Here is a 17560-nt window from a genome sequence, read left to right as displayed (position 1 = left end):
ATTGCCAAAACACTACACATGGCTTAGAAGAAGCAATTTTCCATGACACAAATTGATCAAGCATTTTGGATATATATAAGTATGTTACGTCCCCTATCAGGATGTCTTATCACAGTCTTAATAAAACCATTGTTAGTTTTCCCAATTCCTATTAAAATTGATTCAAGAAATTTGTCCCTAATCACGTGCATAGGACCTTGGAAGTTGACAAATGTAACAAAACATATACACAGATACTATTTTTGGGTAGAATATTCTCATGTTTTTGGTTATAAATTTTCTCTACGTAACGCTTCCAACTGAAATTTCCAGGCTATCTGTTTAATGCTTGCTTCCTTTGACAAGGAAGTCAATTTTTGGCTTGTTTTCAAGTTCCCTCAATTCGGAGATATCTGGAAATCTACTGAGTTTTGGATTTCATCCACTCCTTTTACTTCTTGGAGAATTCCTTTGATCATAGTGACTTGGTTTTAGTAAACCAGCATTTCTCTCAGTTTAGTTGAGAATTCTTACTGATGCCTCATAGCTTGGAATTCATACCTCCAGTGTACTTCACCAAGAATCAGAAAGAAATTGGGGATGCTTTGATACCTCCCAATGCCCACTGGAGATAGGAAATTTTGCTTCTAAGCTACTTCACATATAAAGATTAATAATGCCTTCATTTTTCCTTCTGGATGTTACAATTTTCCTTATGTGTCTGTATCTTGCTCTAAGAGTCCTTTAACTTCCCTTATTCTGTACTCCAGCATCATAGGAAACAAAATCCTCTCATTGCATGGTGCAGGACTGTTGAACCTCTGCCTCCCACCTAATCTATGGTAATGAAGCCAAGACTCAGAAGCAGAGCTATGGAAAACCAAAAAATAACTTTCACTTTTAACTTCCAGCACTGGATTAAGAAAACTCACACCAACTTCATGTTTTAGCCACAGGAGAAACAAAACAGATCACATGAGTGTCTGTAAGAGGTTGGCAATATTACGTAGGTGCCAAGAATTAACATTTCCTGTTTATACCAGATGTCAGTATACCACTTCTCTCTCAGCTGTCAAAAGGCATAATACAGAGAGAAAAGGTCAAAGAATCCTGAGGGATGTTAGTGGTGCTTAAAGGTTATAATGATTGAAAAAGACTGCCTTAAGTTTACATATATCACCACTTCAGATGTCATTTCATATCTCAAGTGGAAAGAGAATAGGTCTTCTTAAGAGATTTGTGGAATACAATATGTTTTGGTGGTAATGTTGAAAACACAATACGGTTACTGTAAGCCAGCCAGAATGGGTCCCCTTATCTGAAGATCAATGATTATGGGTGATTGATGGACTAGCTTCCCCACCAGAAAATACCAGCCTGTTATTATTACTATAACAGATGCAATGTGATCCACACATAATTAACTGAATTTACGAAATGCCAGAAGTACATTAAGTAGTCAAAGTATTCCTTATGTTTCCGCCCCAGATTTCATAATGATAGAATGAAGAAAACCTGCCACTTACATATCAAGAATTCTACAGCCAACATGCATCTGAACAAATTCAGGCAACTGACTCCACTCGCTCACTGATAAAATAAGATATACACTACCTTTATTCCTCTTTCCCTTCCTCCCTCTCTTCCTTCCTCTTTCTTCATCATTGTCAGTACAGAATCCTATCTTCATAGACTATTCATATGGAACTGTAACATTTAAAATCAGCAAAAACAGAATTGTTCTATTTCAAGAGGAAGTTGGGGAAATTAGAGGTCTATACTTTCACAAACTTTAAGTATTTTCCCAAACCCTTAGAGCACTTGGCAGAAGATATTCGAAAATTCCTGGTGTGCACGATCCTCTGGCTAGGTGAGCACTTTCTGAAGTGTGCTCCTCAGAACATCTGGTCCTACAAGATGCTGCATAAACAAAGGGTTCTCTTGTCAAGAAACTTTGGGAAAAAGCTGTACATTAGAGGCTTCCTCTAGGATATGTAAAATTCATGTTGTCCTCTTAAAAGCTCTGAGAAATAAAAGAAAAATGCTTTCTTTTGCTTTTCCCAGCACTTTTGAAAAAGTTATTTTTTAAAATTAAACTGTGTCACGCTTTTGCATGATACCTATTACTGTTCTACAAGCACACTGGAGAAAATGCTGCTCAATGTTTCACAGTCTCTGAAGATAACATATGCTGATAAAAGTATAAAACCACAAAGGAAACAAAGGAGTCTATGGTGGGAACACAGAATTTACCTTTACCAATTGTATTTAATATATCAACCCATTAATCAGATGGCCTTGTCAAGGAAGCAATGCATAGTAAGATTCTCCATCTGTGGAAGGTGATCAATAAAAGGAAGTACAGAGAGTATGTGACATGCTGTATAAAAATCAAAGGGAGATTAAAAGCAGTAACAGGAATGAGTTGCACAATGAAGAATACTTCCAAATATAATAATGTCACTGAAAACATTGTTAGGAAAATGAGAAAAAAATTCTAAAATTTCTAGATTTACATAAAAGTTTAGATTATAAAAAAACAATTTACTGATAGCTACAAATAGAAGAATTAGTTATGTTTCTGCTTAGCCATTGTATTTATTCTTGGGAACATGACATGCTGCTTCACAGGAATGGGGCTTTAGCTGACATCAATCACTGATCTTCCCAATACACCTCTTTCCAGATAAAATCAAATTCAGACTAAAAAATTACAGAATTTGGGGGGCCAGCCCCGTGGCCAAGTGGTTAAAGTTGTGCATCAGCAGCCTGGGGGTTGCGGGTTCAGATCCTGGGTGCCGACCTACTCCGCTCATCAGCCATGCTGTGGAGGCATCCCACATACAAAGCAGAGGAAGATTGGCACAGATGTTAGCTCAGGGCAAATCTTCCTCACACACACAGACGCAAATACAGAATTTGTACTCATGTATAATAAAATCTCACACTTTAGATGACTTTGACAACATTGCTGTGTTTAGTTTGACTAATTTATTCTCACTTTGGGAGCATAAAACATTCACCAATAGTGTGGAAATTAATAAAAGAAACCTTAACTAAATTGGAGTTGGGAAAGCCTGTAGGGGGAGCTCTCATACCCACTCACACATCATTGGTTACATCAAACAGGAAGAGAGGAACACTTGCACCTTCAAAAGGAAGTAAAACTACTTTACTACTGAAGGAAAATTTCTCTCCCCAGCTGGCAAGAGCCCAGCCAATGCGAAATGCTGCAGCTCAGCCAATGAGAAGCCATTGTCACCCTGAACTGTTACTTTCTCCCAGTGGATTTTCCCTTAAGAACAGCCCCTCCCTACTCGTCCTTTTTCTCTATAAAAGCAGCTCCCTTCCTTTGTTTTCTGGATTTGCCTATGGTTCACCACAGCATGCACATCCCAAACTCTTGGCTATTCCTGAATAACTCGTTTCAAGATAAAATAACAGGCGAATTTGCTTCTTAAGTTGACAAAAGTAATGACGTAAACTAGACTAGAAGGGGAGAACACATAATTACTTCAGCAAAAAGTATGTAAAACAATTTGCAAAAGGATTGACATGCTACTTTAAAATACTGCAGGCCTCCAAGAGCCCATAATTAGCTGTTTTAATTAGCCTTGTTCGGAATTATTTTATGTACTCTTGAATCTAATAAAACTGAATTTTTAAGGGCTATAAACCATACCCTTAACTGTCTCGCAGATCTGTATTCCCTCAGACTGTCAAATGAATGAGGCTTATTCTTTCTTAAAAATTAAGATTAATCTAGTGTCCTTGAGGAAGAGACTTCCAACTGTAGTCCACAAGCTGAAGGCATCTTCAAACCATGTATTGTTTGACCCACATTGTTTAAAACATTTTGGAAGATTTTGCCAACATACAGTTTCTAGATTTATTGAAAAATAGAAAGATCTACTTTCACCATGACATTAATCAGCTGGTGCTGAGCAGCATGTGAAACCTTTGGGTGGAGAATGTTCTCTTCAATTGACCACTCTCTCCCATACTGAGGTTGACGCCACTTTTCACCATGATATATTGTTGTTCTTATGTTTTCTTGTTGGTAGAGTTAGAATAACATAAACTGGTTATTCTATCTAGATCTCTATCAAATGTAGGGATATTGAAAGAAAGACTACAAAGGCCAAATAGCTAAAGTAAAAAATCAGAGAGCATTTGGTCGATTACATTATTATTAAGAATTATTTGCTGCTCCTCACTGTGACAGGATAGTTTCTTGCTCTTTCAATCAGCACTGACCATAGACTTGCTTTAGAAAATAAAACGAGAGCAGAAATGATGCAGATATCACTTGTATACAGACTAAATGGTTCTGATAATTTTCTCCGCTTTCTGACATTAAAATGCTGTATCTCAGATTGGGGCTGATTTTTCCCCAAATAAAGAAGTTACATGGGATGTAGCTGCAGCCAACCCACAGCCTAGAGCCTAAATAAACAGGAAATAAATTCATTATTATAAGGCACTGAGATTTTAGAGTTCTTTGTTAGTGCAACAGAACCTGACTGATACAGAGCAAATTTCATATAAACAGTGAAAAATATCTCTATGTGTTTAACAGGCAAATTGTGTCTATGTCTAATGAATTTAACTCAAAGAGGACATTAAGAAAAAAGCCATGATAAGAACTGTCACCAGCATATGGAAAATACATATGACAAAAAAATTAATGAACTCAAATAAGAACTGTACGTCCTACATTTTAAAAAATGCAAATAAAATAAATGATGCTGTTAAGAGATGTAGCTTTCTTACTGGAAAAAAATTGTCTGAGCCTCACAGCCTGGCCCTGCGCATCCATTTGAATCACTTGGCAGCCCCTGCAGACCTTGGAGAATACGGGAAGGTGAGCACTGTGGCGTTTCTATGAAGGAGTTTAGAAACCGACTCTTGTAATCTGACTAAAAACATCACACATGATTCATTTCACAATTTCTTAGTTTTAAATCCTGGTATAACTTCAAAGTTCAATTTGCTAAATTTAATAGGGAAAAATAGGTTTATAAACAAGAGCTAGGCCTAAAAGGGAAAGTGATCAATTTTGAAATTTCTTTCCTACAAGATCAATGTGGGTTTTACTCTAGACAGACAAAGACATGAGATGAAACACTCACTCTCACTCACACACACACACACACACACACACCAATAACAATAAACAAATCAAACTACTCAGAGGTGAGATGCCAAGCAGGGCTCATAAGGATCAAAAGTGATGCAGTCTTAACCAATGCAGTCTTAACCAATTCCTGTGACCAGCAACAAGCACAGTTGACTGCTGGGTACCTACCAGCTACTCCACACCTGGGAAGGTGGAAGAAAGCCAGGGAATAGTCAGTTACACAACTAGGCACACCAGCAACCACTCTTTAAGGCAGCTAATGTCAATGAAGAAAAAATGCACCTGAGATAGCAACTGTCTAGCCTGTAAATCAATGAACATTAATGCTCTAAGCCAAGAATTCTGCTTCCTTTTTAGAGTTCAGAACGCCCTATTCAACAAAATTCAACCACTGAAATGCTCCAACTCTTGCACTTGCTCCATCATAAATGACACTTCTCTATTTCTTGAAACATTTCTTTAAAATACTTAAATTTGTATGACTTAAAGATGGTATGTCTCAAAGTGTGGCTCAAGGACTATCTGAATTAAAAAAAAATCCCCTGGGTCATTTATAAAGAGTGCAGATGCCCAGGAAAGACCCACACTATGGGGTCAGAATCTCTGAGAGTGGGACTGTGGAATCCACATTTTAAACAGGCCCTCCAAATGAGCTTCTGTGCAGCCACTAGAGTTTGCAAAACACTGCCCTTAAAGCATAGGACTGTTTCCTCTGTGTCTTTGGTCCTAATGTGCTTATTTTCAAAAGCACAGGTCTACGGAAATGTGGCAGAGACTGGCTAGCTATACTCCCAACCCATTCCCACTTCTCCCTCAACACAGAGGGGACTACATTTTCTCACCTCCTTTGCTCTTGGTGTGGCCATGTGACTGGGGACCAGTCAACAGAATGTACACCTGGGTGACATGCGCCGTCCAGGCCTAGTCCATAAAAACCACCCACATGGCTTCTCTTGCTCTTTTCTCTCTGCCAATTTGATGGAGAGAGAAGCAGTGACCATGGATTTTAGATACCGAAATGAAGGGGCGTAAATGGATGAAGCCAGAGACCTATGATCAAAAACACCTGATTTGGACTTTATTTGAGCAAGAAATACAGTTCAGTTTGAGCTAATATCTTTTCACCTTTCTTTATTAAAGTAGCTCATGTAATCCTAATTAAAACACTAAATACATATAAATGCATTTTCATGGCAAAGTAACCAACATTTAGCTCTCTCTTTTGCTTGTGCACAGATTAATTCTTAGGTCTCACCTAGTGCTACTGTGGTGGTTTTTTTCTGACAAAAAGCACCAACTAATGATCATCCTCAATTTCTGCTTGGGATGTTGGGAAACAAAGCATTTACCATCCTTGATTTGCACTAAATTAATCTAATTTCTACTTAAAACAGAAAATATCAGTCAGAACTCTGCACCTTTAATGGAAGTTCTTGTTGAAGTGCTCTCTCTGTAACAGGGGATTTTAACTTCCAGTTTACACATGCAATTTTTTTGATGGGCTTAAGGCTCCTTCTGACTTCTGTCTGCAGGTGGATAGAACCAGAGCGAGGAGAACCTGACCATCTTTAGAGTGGGAGAAAATGACTTTCTCATCGTACCATGGCAGACCATTTAGGGTATCTGAGAATGGAAAGGGAGGGAAAGCATGAAGCCATGCTGCTGTAATAAAACAGATGAGGAATGGTCAGTGGCATCCCTGAAATTTGAGGAAACTCATGACTGAAAATGCAAGTAGTAATGAACGTAGTTTCTCCAAATTGTCTTCCTTGACCCTGTCCCTTCCAGGGCTATTGGTGATGGATTCAGTGCTGACTTCAATCATAAAAGGATGCTGGAAAAACCCAAGGACACTTGTTGAGACATGTAATTGCTGTTTATTTTTTATGTTCAATTTCCTGTTTTCCTTGCATCAGTTTCATTACTCCCCTGCCCCTTCCACACACACACTAGTGTGGCCCTAACAACAATGTCCTTTGCATTAGCTATGAGCCTTTGGTTGTAAGGAACAGAAACCCACCAGAGTTGGCTTAAGTAAGAAAGGAGATGCAATCTATATCTCTATAGTGGGGCTGTTGCATGGCACCCAAGGAAAGACAGTAGCTGCCAAGGGGAGGAGGGCTGGAGACCTGCAGCCACGTAGTCCTTAGTCTTTACTCTCTGTCCCTTGTCTCTGTTTTTAGTCTCTGTGGGGCTGCATCTTCGCCCAGTGTGCATCAGCTTTCTTGGCTGCCTAATGTACATGATAGAAAGGGTCTGCCTCAAACTCCCAAATTCGAAATTGTAGCCCATCAGGTCAAATCCCAGATTTCCAGAAGAGGGCATGTGATTGGCCCAGCTTATATGTCAGGTGTCTTCCTCTGGGCCAATCAGCTGAGGCCAACTGGAACATGCTAGCTGTGGGTCCAGCCTGTGGAAGCTCTGGGAGGAATTCCCAGAGGGGAGAAGCAGTCTTTAATGCTTGTACAGGACAGGTATCTCAAAGGTGTCCCAATTCCTCCATGTCTAAGTGTAATTGTGTTGTTCAACAAAAGACAGTCAAATCTTCCATCCTCAACCACAGATAATCCAACCAGGAGGAAAACCCAAACATTTTCAAGAACCTTGTTTCCCAAAGTGGGGTACAAATATTCCAGGCAAGACAATCCCCTCGGATATGGGAAGAAAATTTAATAAAACCCTCTTTATAGATTTACTTTTATTTAGATATTTTAAATTTTTGTATTTTCTCACATAGGAAACACATTAGGACTATAGTATATTTTTTACCTATATAAATAAATGAGATATTTCAAGCAATTCACGGGTATCACCTTCTTAAATCCTCACAACCACCCTATAATGATAAGTTCTGTGATTATTCCCTTTTACAGGTAAAAAAAAAAATAGAGATTTGGAGGGTAGGCAACTTGCCCAAAGTTTGTAGTAATGTCAGAGTTAGAACTACAACTCAAGCAACCTACCCCATAGAAGCTGGCTTGTACCCATGATGCCGCGTGAGTACATCCAAGTGTGTGCATGTGTGTGTGTGTGTGGGGGGGGGGGGGGGGTTGCTTAAACATTTTAATTATATCTTCTAATTACACCAGTGTATCAATCAAAAGGGTGTGACTGATCTATCAATCAATCAATCATTATCCTAGAATGCAGAAAATGCATAAATCAAAAAATTGAAGCCAATAATTTTTGTGAGCATAGGACATTTTCCCTCCAAAAGCAATAAATCTAAGTCTGAAGCCCAAGTCTATTGCTGTGTGGCTTTGGACAAATCACCTAACTTCTCTAAGCCTCAGACTGTCAGTGTAGAATGGGAATGACTCTCCCTTCCTTGAAGCCCTGTTATCAGCAATAAACACAGTGTCTGGCGGAATAAAGGCCCCTATTATTGTCATTACAGGGTTAACCAGACACCAGCAAACCCAGCTTTCTCACTTCCTGTGGGACCATAAATCTCAGAGGACAGGGGAATTTCTATTTATCTTTCTATTTCCTGCATACTGATCTTAGTGCTTTTCATTTGGTGAGTGGTTTGAGGTGGAATTCAACAAATATTCATTTGGATACATTCCTACTAAGTTTACCAGCAATGCTCTCAGTTTTTTCTCTATTTAATACTAAGCTTATTCAAGTAAAAGGCCTTATTTATTAGGATAAAATGGCATTGTAAGACATAAAACCTCTACACATCAACTTATATTTGATGGATGTATGAATAAGTCAATGAAAGAATAAAGTGGATGGATGGATGGAAGGAAAAAAGAAAGGAAAGAAGGAAGACTCAATGAATATTTCTAATTTACAGTTTCCACATTCAAGCACTTTGGAGAAACTCAGGATTTTTCATCTCCATTTCCAACTACAAAATGGATGTTCGGCAATTAAGACTATTCACTACAACAGATATTCTCTTTAGAGATCAAAATATACTGCCGTTATCCTTATGATATCAGCTGACGTTTATGTGTCATTTGATTCAGAACATACTTGTCTGAATGCTACTACGAATTTGTTAATATTTTGGATTCCTGTAAATGTCAACAGTCACATCAGCATTGACATGTATTCAAAAAACTGTTTCGCACTTGTGATATACTATTCATTTAGTCTACGGATGGATTCTCTAACTCTTTGCCATGACATGTTTATTTACTCCTCCTATCGGGGTTAGGAGCTAGAAATTAGGAGAGATATTCTATGGTGCAGATGCTAATTCCTCACTAACCCACCAATCATCTGCTTTATCTTGATTTCACAATTTGTGATTGAATAAATGCCAGCTACTCAGCAACTTTCAGATACACTGCTTTAGGGAAAGAGAAACCACTGGGTTCTCAGAGAAACATTTTACAGCATGACCAGTGACGCAAATGTGATGGGAGCCAGAAACATATTACGTATTCTTTACTTCAAAGTTTTGTAAAAAGCTACTGTTTAAAGTTTGACTAAATTACAAACGTAAACAGGAGAGAAGTATAGTTCACGGAAAAACGACCACCGAAGACAAGATGGCATTAAGATTACAGATTAAGTTACTCTGAGTCATATGACATCCCGAAACACTAAGTATTGTCTTATCACCTTGATGAAGGGTCTAGCAACTAGGCAAGTCTTTCCAGAAAATTTCTCCTTGGCATCTTTTCTTCAGGTTCCCCCATCTAAGCTACCTGAGACGACGGTTGTTTTTTGGTCTGTCCATCTCGGGGAAAGAAAATAAAATAAAGATGTTGACACAGAAGGTGCAAATCCCATGCCATCTGGTTATGTTGCTAAGAGTTCTCGCCTCTATCCCACCAGGATTTACAAAGCAGTTTTTAGCATAAAGTCACTGCAGCCTCTACTACCTGCTGTTTGCTATCTCACTTTCTCCTTTTTCCATCCCAAAGGCTGTGTTGTTGTCAGTGGATGACAGTGTGCAGGGCTGTCATTTCAAGAAGAAGAGGCACTGAGCACAGACAAAGGAAGCCGGATTAGAGACCAAAGCTGTTTGCTGATGAAACACTGGGGCAGACTGAAGCCTATTCTCTACTCTGAATAAATCTGATCAGCCACCTTTTGACAAAAATCCACTCTTTATTAATGTGTGTACGCAATAACTTGATTCACCTATGAATTTCTGTCTAATTACTAATGATCATGAAGTGCTCATGGACTAGTCTTGTAACTTTATTTATATTAATTTTTCTTGTGCATTTGAATTCTTAATGATCTTGTAGTGATATCAGCAATTTTGTGGTAATTACACTAATCCCAGCTTTTCACACTATTGGTAACTAGAAGAATAATTAAGCTACAGATAATCCATATCCAGTACTTTATTTTTGGCTTGTCAGTTGTTAGTTTTCCAACTAACTTTCAAGAGGATCCTAATTCCTCTTGCCTTGGAGAGGTGCTGGATTGCTGTGCAGAGAAGACGAACAGGAAGTGGCAGAAAATGTCACAGACGAGTGGGAGATACAACCCCTCTCGAATGACAGCAATCTGTGGTGCTTAGAAGTTATAGGACTCCTAGTCCCTACATATATTCCTAATTGTCACCCACCATGAAACAATTTTTCCTTCTCATGGCATCAGATAAATGGTGACTCCTCTTAAGCAAAGCAGCCCCAGGGTGCTGCCACATTCCTATAAATTATTTGCATAGATGAATTAAGGGAGTATGAATAATATATGCAGTTTCCATACTTCAGGACCCTTACTTAGGCTCTTTCCACGTGTATCTCCCTAGTCTATTTGGGGAGAACATTTCTGATTTTTATCCCAAATAAACAAAAGAAAGTTAAAATTTACTTCACCAAGAGAGGAGATTTTAATACAGTTTTACTAGAGGCTAATAATTGAAGAACTGGAACCCAGGAAATTAAAAAAAAAAGTGATATACACCTGAAACTTATATAATGTTATAAACCAATGTTACAGCAATAAAAATAAACAAATAAGTAAATAAATAAAAAGGTAAGAACAGCAAGTGTAACTCTTAATAAATAGCTGTGCAATAGTTCTTACAGGTCATGTTGCTGGCTACAGGAAAAAATAAAACCCAAACCCAAACCCAACACCTTTGGTATTAGTCCCAACTCCACAACCTCCCAATTACCAAATGAGGAATGCCTGTCTAGTGCAGGACTCCGTAGATTTCTGAATGATCCCCCTGCAAGGAGAAGGCAGAAAGCAGTCTGGGAAAGAAACAGCTGTATGGGGGCTCATCACATCTGTCAATGATTAAACGGTGCAAGACATACTGTAACCAACGTTTCTTTGTGTCTTGCCTCATCCGCCATTTATAAACAAGAAATTTGGGCTCAAGGCACTCAGGTATTAGCCAGCTGAGAGCTCAGCCTCTTGGAATCTCTGGGACCGAGCTTCCAGACTCTACCTTAGACTGTCACTCATTCAGTTCCTCTCTACACTTTTAATCAAAAGAATCTCCTAGCAGATGATTCCCACAAAGAGCCAGCACACTGCTTATCACTGAAGCAGCACTCCATAAGTAGAGGTTTCTATTATTATTATCATTTTATTATTTTGCCTTTTGTGTCTACTCCATTAGGCTGTTACCCTGATAGGGAACATGATGGATGAATAAAATATGATAGTGTCTTCAGTAATCAGAAAATAACGACAGAATTAAACACTTCTGACTACTGAGAAGGGACCAGGTGGAAATGAAGAAAAGTGAAGTGAATAAAAGTCATATACAGTGGTGAATACAGAGAAGGGCAAGTGCATGTCCTGCAGGGACTGTGGGATTTTGTGGGAAGAGGACCAAACGGATCACAGTGTGGGCTGTGAGCGCCACACATCACATGTACTGATAAACCCAGGAGCCACAGCTTCAGCTGCTCTGTGACCAGCCTCACATCATCCACTGAATTAAAAGTCCCTAAGTCAAGAAGGAATGAAGCAGAGCTGATACCAGCTGCTGTGGCCAGAGTTCACTTGGATCTGTCAGAGCCTGCACTGTCTGCTTGGCATATTGGTTGTTAAATGCTTACACCTCTAGAAACAAAGTTTCCATTGAATTCTCAAAAAGCATTTATAACTGGCCAAATCTAAAAAAGGATTCCTTTATTCATTTCATGAATGTGTTCATTTGTTCAACCAATACTTAGTGACTGCCTGTTAGAAACCAACCTTGTGCTGTGCACTTGGGTGCAGAGCAAACACTGAAGTAGGCTCTGTCTTCCAGAGCTCACAAGCCAATGCATCAGGACAGTGGATGTGAATTGTGAATATCTTAGCATTAGGTAGACTTGGACCAATGTGAATCATGTTTTCAGCAGCTAAGTCTGATGCTCTGGTCCTGAGCATTTTCCTCCACAATCTAGCACAGAGGAAGGTATGCTCTTGTTCAGTTATTTGCTCTCCCACAGATGCTCCAGGTTCTTAAGGGCTAATGTGCCATATCTGGGGCCATTTCTTTCCTTGTTCACCTACAATCCTAGTTGACTTCCAGAGTCACCCCAATTTATATGCTTTAAAAATGAAAGAGAACTATACGAAGTCACCGAAGGCAGAAGTAAATCAGGATCATTTACTTAGGATATTAGGTCATTACTTAGGTTAGCTGCGACTGGCCAACAGTTCTTCAATTTCATGACATTAGAAAAAATTCATCTTTTGGAACATGTTTCATCCAAAAGCTTATTAAGACATTCCCACCGTGTGCATGCCTAGTCAACTAAAAGGTAGCTCCTTTGTTATCAGCAAATATATCCAATCATAAAAACACTGAAAAAAGATCACTCAGTCAGAATCTTAAATTGGGTCAACATTTCTAACACTCATCACAGACAGGACTATCCAGCTATTATTTTATGTTGATTTATAAAATAAACTTTATTTTGACATCTCCTTACTAGATGTTCATTCTAGCCATTATTAATTTCTATCTAATATATCTCCTTCTTTTATCTCATAATAAAACCCTCCTTTTCTTTTGGAAACTACATCTTTCTCGTCCTTGTGCTTGTCAGTGGATGGAGCTGACTGTGGCCCTCTGCTGCAGGGATAATCTCATCAGCAAGCTTGATCCAATTAAAATCAGGAGCCACTGAGCAACAGGTTGTCCAGTCCATTAAGATCTTTAGCATTAAGGACCATAAGAGCTTAGCGTTGCCAGGATCCACCTCTGCCACCACAATGAGTCTACGTGACAATGGAATCAATGTGAAGGGAAGCAGAGTCAAGAAACACAAAGAAAGACCAATTGTTTATAAAATTGGTTGTACTCCTGGGTCCAGCAGATTGGGTTTTCACGGAGCAGATGCTGAGATAGAGTTTGGGATAAAAGATTTTCATCAATGATCAAAACCTGTGAAAGCAAGGAGGCAGAAGCAGGATTAGGAAGAGAAAGAAGGCAAACTGTGATATGGTCCAACAAAGCCTTGGTCCCCTGGCAGGAAGCCCTGGAATGAGCACTGTCCATCAGAACCATCCAGTGTTGGGCAGAAATGGCTGATCCTTTATATCCTACCTTGTTCAGTCACCAGATGTGGGCAGCCCCTGGAAGAGTGAGACCGTGAGCAAGTGGCTCTTTACTGCCAAGGCAGATGGAGAAGGAGCTGAGAGCTACAGGCCATCTGCAGACCCCCACTACCCATAGCAAGGCAGAGAGTCCTTCTGGGTGGACGTCTCTGTGTCAATCATACAGCTGTACTAGAAGCCACTTGATCATGCCAGTTATGTGAGCCCATAAACTTTCCTATTTTCTTCAATCCTGTTTGAGCTCAGTTACTTTTATTTCCAATCAAGAGACTCTATGATTCCCTTCATAGTTCAAGTTCTTCTGGAACTTAAAGATTCCAGCAAAATATACAGCATTGGAGTAGAATGGTGAATCCAATTTAAACCCATACCAGCCAACATGATGGCAATCATATTTGCCAATCAAGCCTCAAATCTGGAGTCTCCAGATGCCTCAGACATTTTCAGCGATCAGATACTGAAGATGGAAATGCTTGTTTTATTGACAAATCATTGAGGGTAAAGGACTTGAGTTTGTGTGTCACAGAACAAATAAAGTCCAGCATGTTTTCATTTGAATAAGCTTTACTATGATGGGAAGACACCTCAGTTTCGCCTCTGGTCAGAAAGATCCTCTCTAACCTGTTTATATCTCAGTAATTCTCATCCTCTCAACAGCGGAATGTGTTTGTTTCTCTGAGAACAGTGATTTATACACTAATAATGCCCTCTTTGCTCCCACAAGTGACCAAGTTTGCAATAGTGAGCATGAGAGGAAAATCAAACCAGCACTCCAGGCTCATACTAGGGAGCAGTGCTTACAAAATTATTTTCATATGTGTTGAAGTTCCTCTTCACTCTGGATAGCTATTTTGTTAAGCTTCTGAATTTTTAGCAATATTTCAATTTATACCAATGTAGCATAAAATTTGCAATTCCAACAGCCCAATGAAAATGATGTGAATATACACACATATCATTTTCATGTATATATTATACATATATCAAGAGGTCCAACAGCATATATTAATAAGCATGTGTAAGTGTGCGTGTATGAGGGAGAAAGAGGCAGGGAGAGAGAGAGAGGAGGAGAGAGGCAGGGAGAGAAAAAGAAACCACAAAGACTCCAACGTATGTCATGGTCTAAAACTAAATAACAAATGATAATGGCGTAAGGATAAATCATTGTTCGGCACCATTAAGTAACTGAAATGAACTTGATCTCATTTGCCTTCAGAACCCCTCTTGTTGGAATGAGTAAATTATGTTTATAAACTTCTCTGGATGAACTATCAGTTGTAGAGTTTCTCTTTTCCAACTCAGCTGACAGAATCTAATGCTTGGGTTATCAAGTTTCTCAGGGTAATTTACAAAAGCAATAATGGTACATACGCTGTGGGTCTTGCCCTGAAACTTATTCAATAAGTATAAAAAGAAAAAACAGAGCACGTCATACCTCCAGAGTGTGGCGGGGGGCCGCAGAGCAGGACAACTCCCTGGCCTTCACGCACTGACACTGTACTTCTCATTTTGGTTTTAAAATTTTCAAGATCTGATTTGAAAACAAAACAAAACAGAACTTCAGAAAGGACAACAAGTGTAAAATGTCGACACAGAGACATTCCTTTCTTTTGCAGGGTAATTTTAAAAATATCTTCTTAGGAACCTCAGGAGGAGAACATTTGCTTTGAGAAGGGAAAGCAGAATTCTGATTTCCTTATTAAGGCTTCTGGAAATTCGGCAATACAATAAAAATATATACCCAGTAACATTGTGTTACTGCAATAGTGTCAAAAATGGCCTGGGCTATCCAAAAAGGCAAAGCATGTATTAGAATTAAATAACCAGACAACATGACTCAAAGGAGGAAATGAAATATCTTGAACCAGAAATATACATAACTGATATCCAAATTTGCCACCGTGATTCACCAAATCATGAAGACTTTTAGCTTCATCTTATAATGGAAGCCAACTATTCACAAATTTCTCTCCTAAAATATTTTATTGTAAGTACCCTAAATAAATTTTATTCTATCTATAATTATTGTTATTTACAAAAAGAGTTGAAAATATTCAGTTTCTGATTACAAGTCCTATTTGTTCCATGTCTTGAAGGGTTCTGTAGAAGATAAATATGACTGGAAATGACCAAGCAGGTAGAATTCAAAGGACAACAGTAAATTAAATGGCATATTCCTTTTTATTTGTAGCTGTGAAAAAAATACAAATTGTTTTTATAATTGCCCAAAGAATTCTTTTCAAGTGTTTAATAAAGCAATGAAGGCAAATACTAATTGATCACCAGTGGTTATTTAAAAAAAAAATTAATTCCTTCCAATAACAATCCAGGATAGCAAATTCCATTCATACTCTCTTTTTTTTGTTTAAATCACTGCATGGAGAAATTTCTGTTGGCTTCATTTTGAACAAAGCTTAAGCCTATGGGGAAAAAGGGAAGAAAAATCTACTGTTTCTCTAAACTCTGATTAAAAAAAACAACAACAACTTGTGAATTCCACAATAATATACTCAATGGTGTTGCTTTCTGTATCAGAACAATTGCACTGTCAATTTGTAAAGGAATATACTCATTTCATAGCTATTAAGGATTGATGTAAATTGCCTATGTGGTGACTATACAAAACGAGGCAGGGTAGGTAATTTAGAAAACAACATGGAAAATTTCAACTCTATATTGAAAAACGCAAAAATCAAAATAATTATCTTCAAATTGATAAAACTACAAACTGTAGACACTTATGAATATCCTAAGCACCATGAATCAGTACATTGGAGGGAAATAAGAAAGTCTATGTGCTTCATTTTATTGTTACTTGAAAACAGTAATAAATTGCTAGGTTATAAGCACGGAGTAAAGCAATTCAGCAGAACTCACAAATATGTGTCTATAAAAGAAAAAAAACTATGTTTATGGTCTTATTTTAGCCAGAGGTTCCCCTACAAAAATGATATGATAACATAGCATTAGATCATCTTAAATGTGTAACTAAAATGCAACATTATCAAAACATTAAGGCTCTGGAAGTGTAACAGAGTTGGAATTGCAAAACTGTATCATCCAAACATTTCCCAATGACTACATGGTGGAGTATATCATATCACAATGTACCCTATACATGGAAAATAGCTTCAAAAGATTATTTTTTAACAACCCAATATGTATCATCATTGCAGATTTCAACCCAATTCCTTGTTTTCTTCGGTTACATAACTTCACAGCATGGAAGTCGTTCAGCACTAATTTTACCTAGAATATGCAAAAAAGGATCAAATAGTTCTATGGAAACTAATAATGTCTCCTCTCCCTGAAAGGCGAAAATCTCTTTTGCCTAAGCACTAATACTGCCTGGCACAGATTTGTCCATCGCTGCAGACACTTGCATTGATACGTCTCCACAGTAGACCAGGGCAAGGAACATTATGTTGGGATACTTGATGTGGCCAGTTCAGGGAGCATATGCATCAGGGATAGCAAAGGAAAATAACTGTAGTGGTCTTGACAGGTTTTTCCAGGGCTTTGCTGCTGGCAGAGCACTGTAATTATAATGGACCTTTTTTTCCCTAAAAAGCAGAATCTCCTGAGAGCTTAGCTTATGTTACTCAAAGTACAGTCCAGGACCACATGCATCATTATCACCTAAGATTCTTATTCCAAATTCAGATCTCTGGGAATTACTTAAAACTACTGAGTTAGAATTAGATCTGCATTTTTAACAGGCTCACTAGATGAAGCTTATGCATGCCAAATAGAATTTTGTGGTTTTTCCATTAAGATGTATAAAGTTCAAGTTCAATCCAGATTAAGTATATTACAATACATCTCAAACTTTCGGGAAATTGAAAGTGTCTATGAGATAAAGAATCTATTAAATATCCATTTAGTACCAAGGATGGAAAAGGGAGCAGTCACTTACTAAACAAGTATTCACCGAGAGCCTACAGAACTTCAGCCTAC

The 17560-nt window shown here is 38.3% G+C and overlaps 1 protein-coding gene across 5 annotated transcripts in view; it reads right to left on the bottom strand.

Moving 5' to 3' along the window:
- The window catches only part of CNTN3 (contactin 3), a 314732-nt gene that overhangs the window by 128510 nt on the left and 168662 nt on the right, over positions 1 to 17560 (bottom strand). For all 5 annotated transcript variants that reach the window (XM_014851951.3, XM_014851952.3, XM_044754830.2 and 2 more), the window contains one exon: positions 15039 to 15134. In XM_014851951.3, the coding sequence (XP_014707437.2) occupies positions 15039 to 15134 (96 nt within the window). The remainder of the gene's footprint in view (positions 1 to 15038; positions 15135 to 17560) is intronic.

The sequence above is a fragment of the Equus asinus genome, chromosome 21, assembly GCF_041296235.1.
Source record: "Equus asinus isolate D_3611 breed Donkey chromosome 21, EquAss-T2T_v2, whole genome shotgun sequence".
Lineage (NCBI taxonomy): Eukaryota > Metazoa > Chordata > Mammalia > Perissodactyla > Equidae > Equus > Equus asinus.
This window is presented reverse-complemented; position numbering and strand designations above follow the sequence as displayed.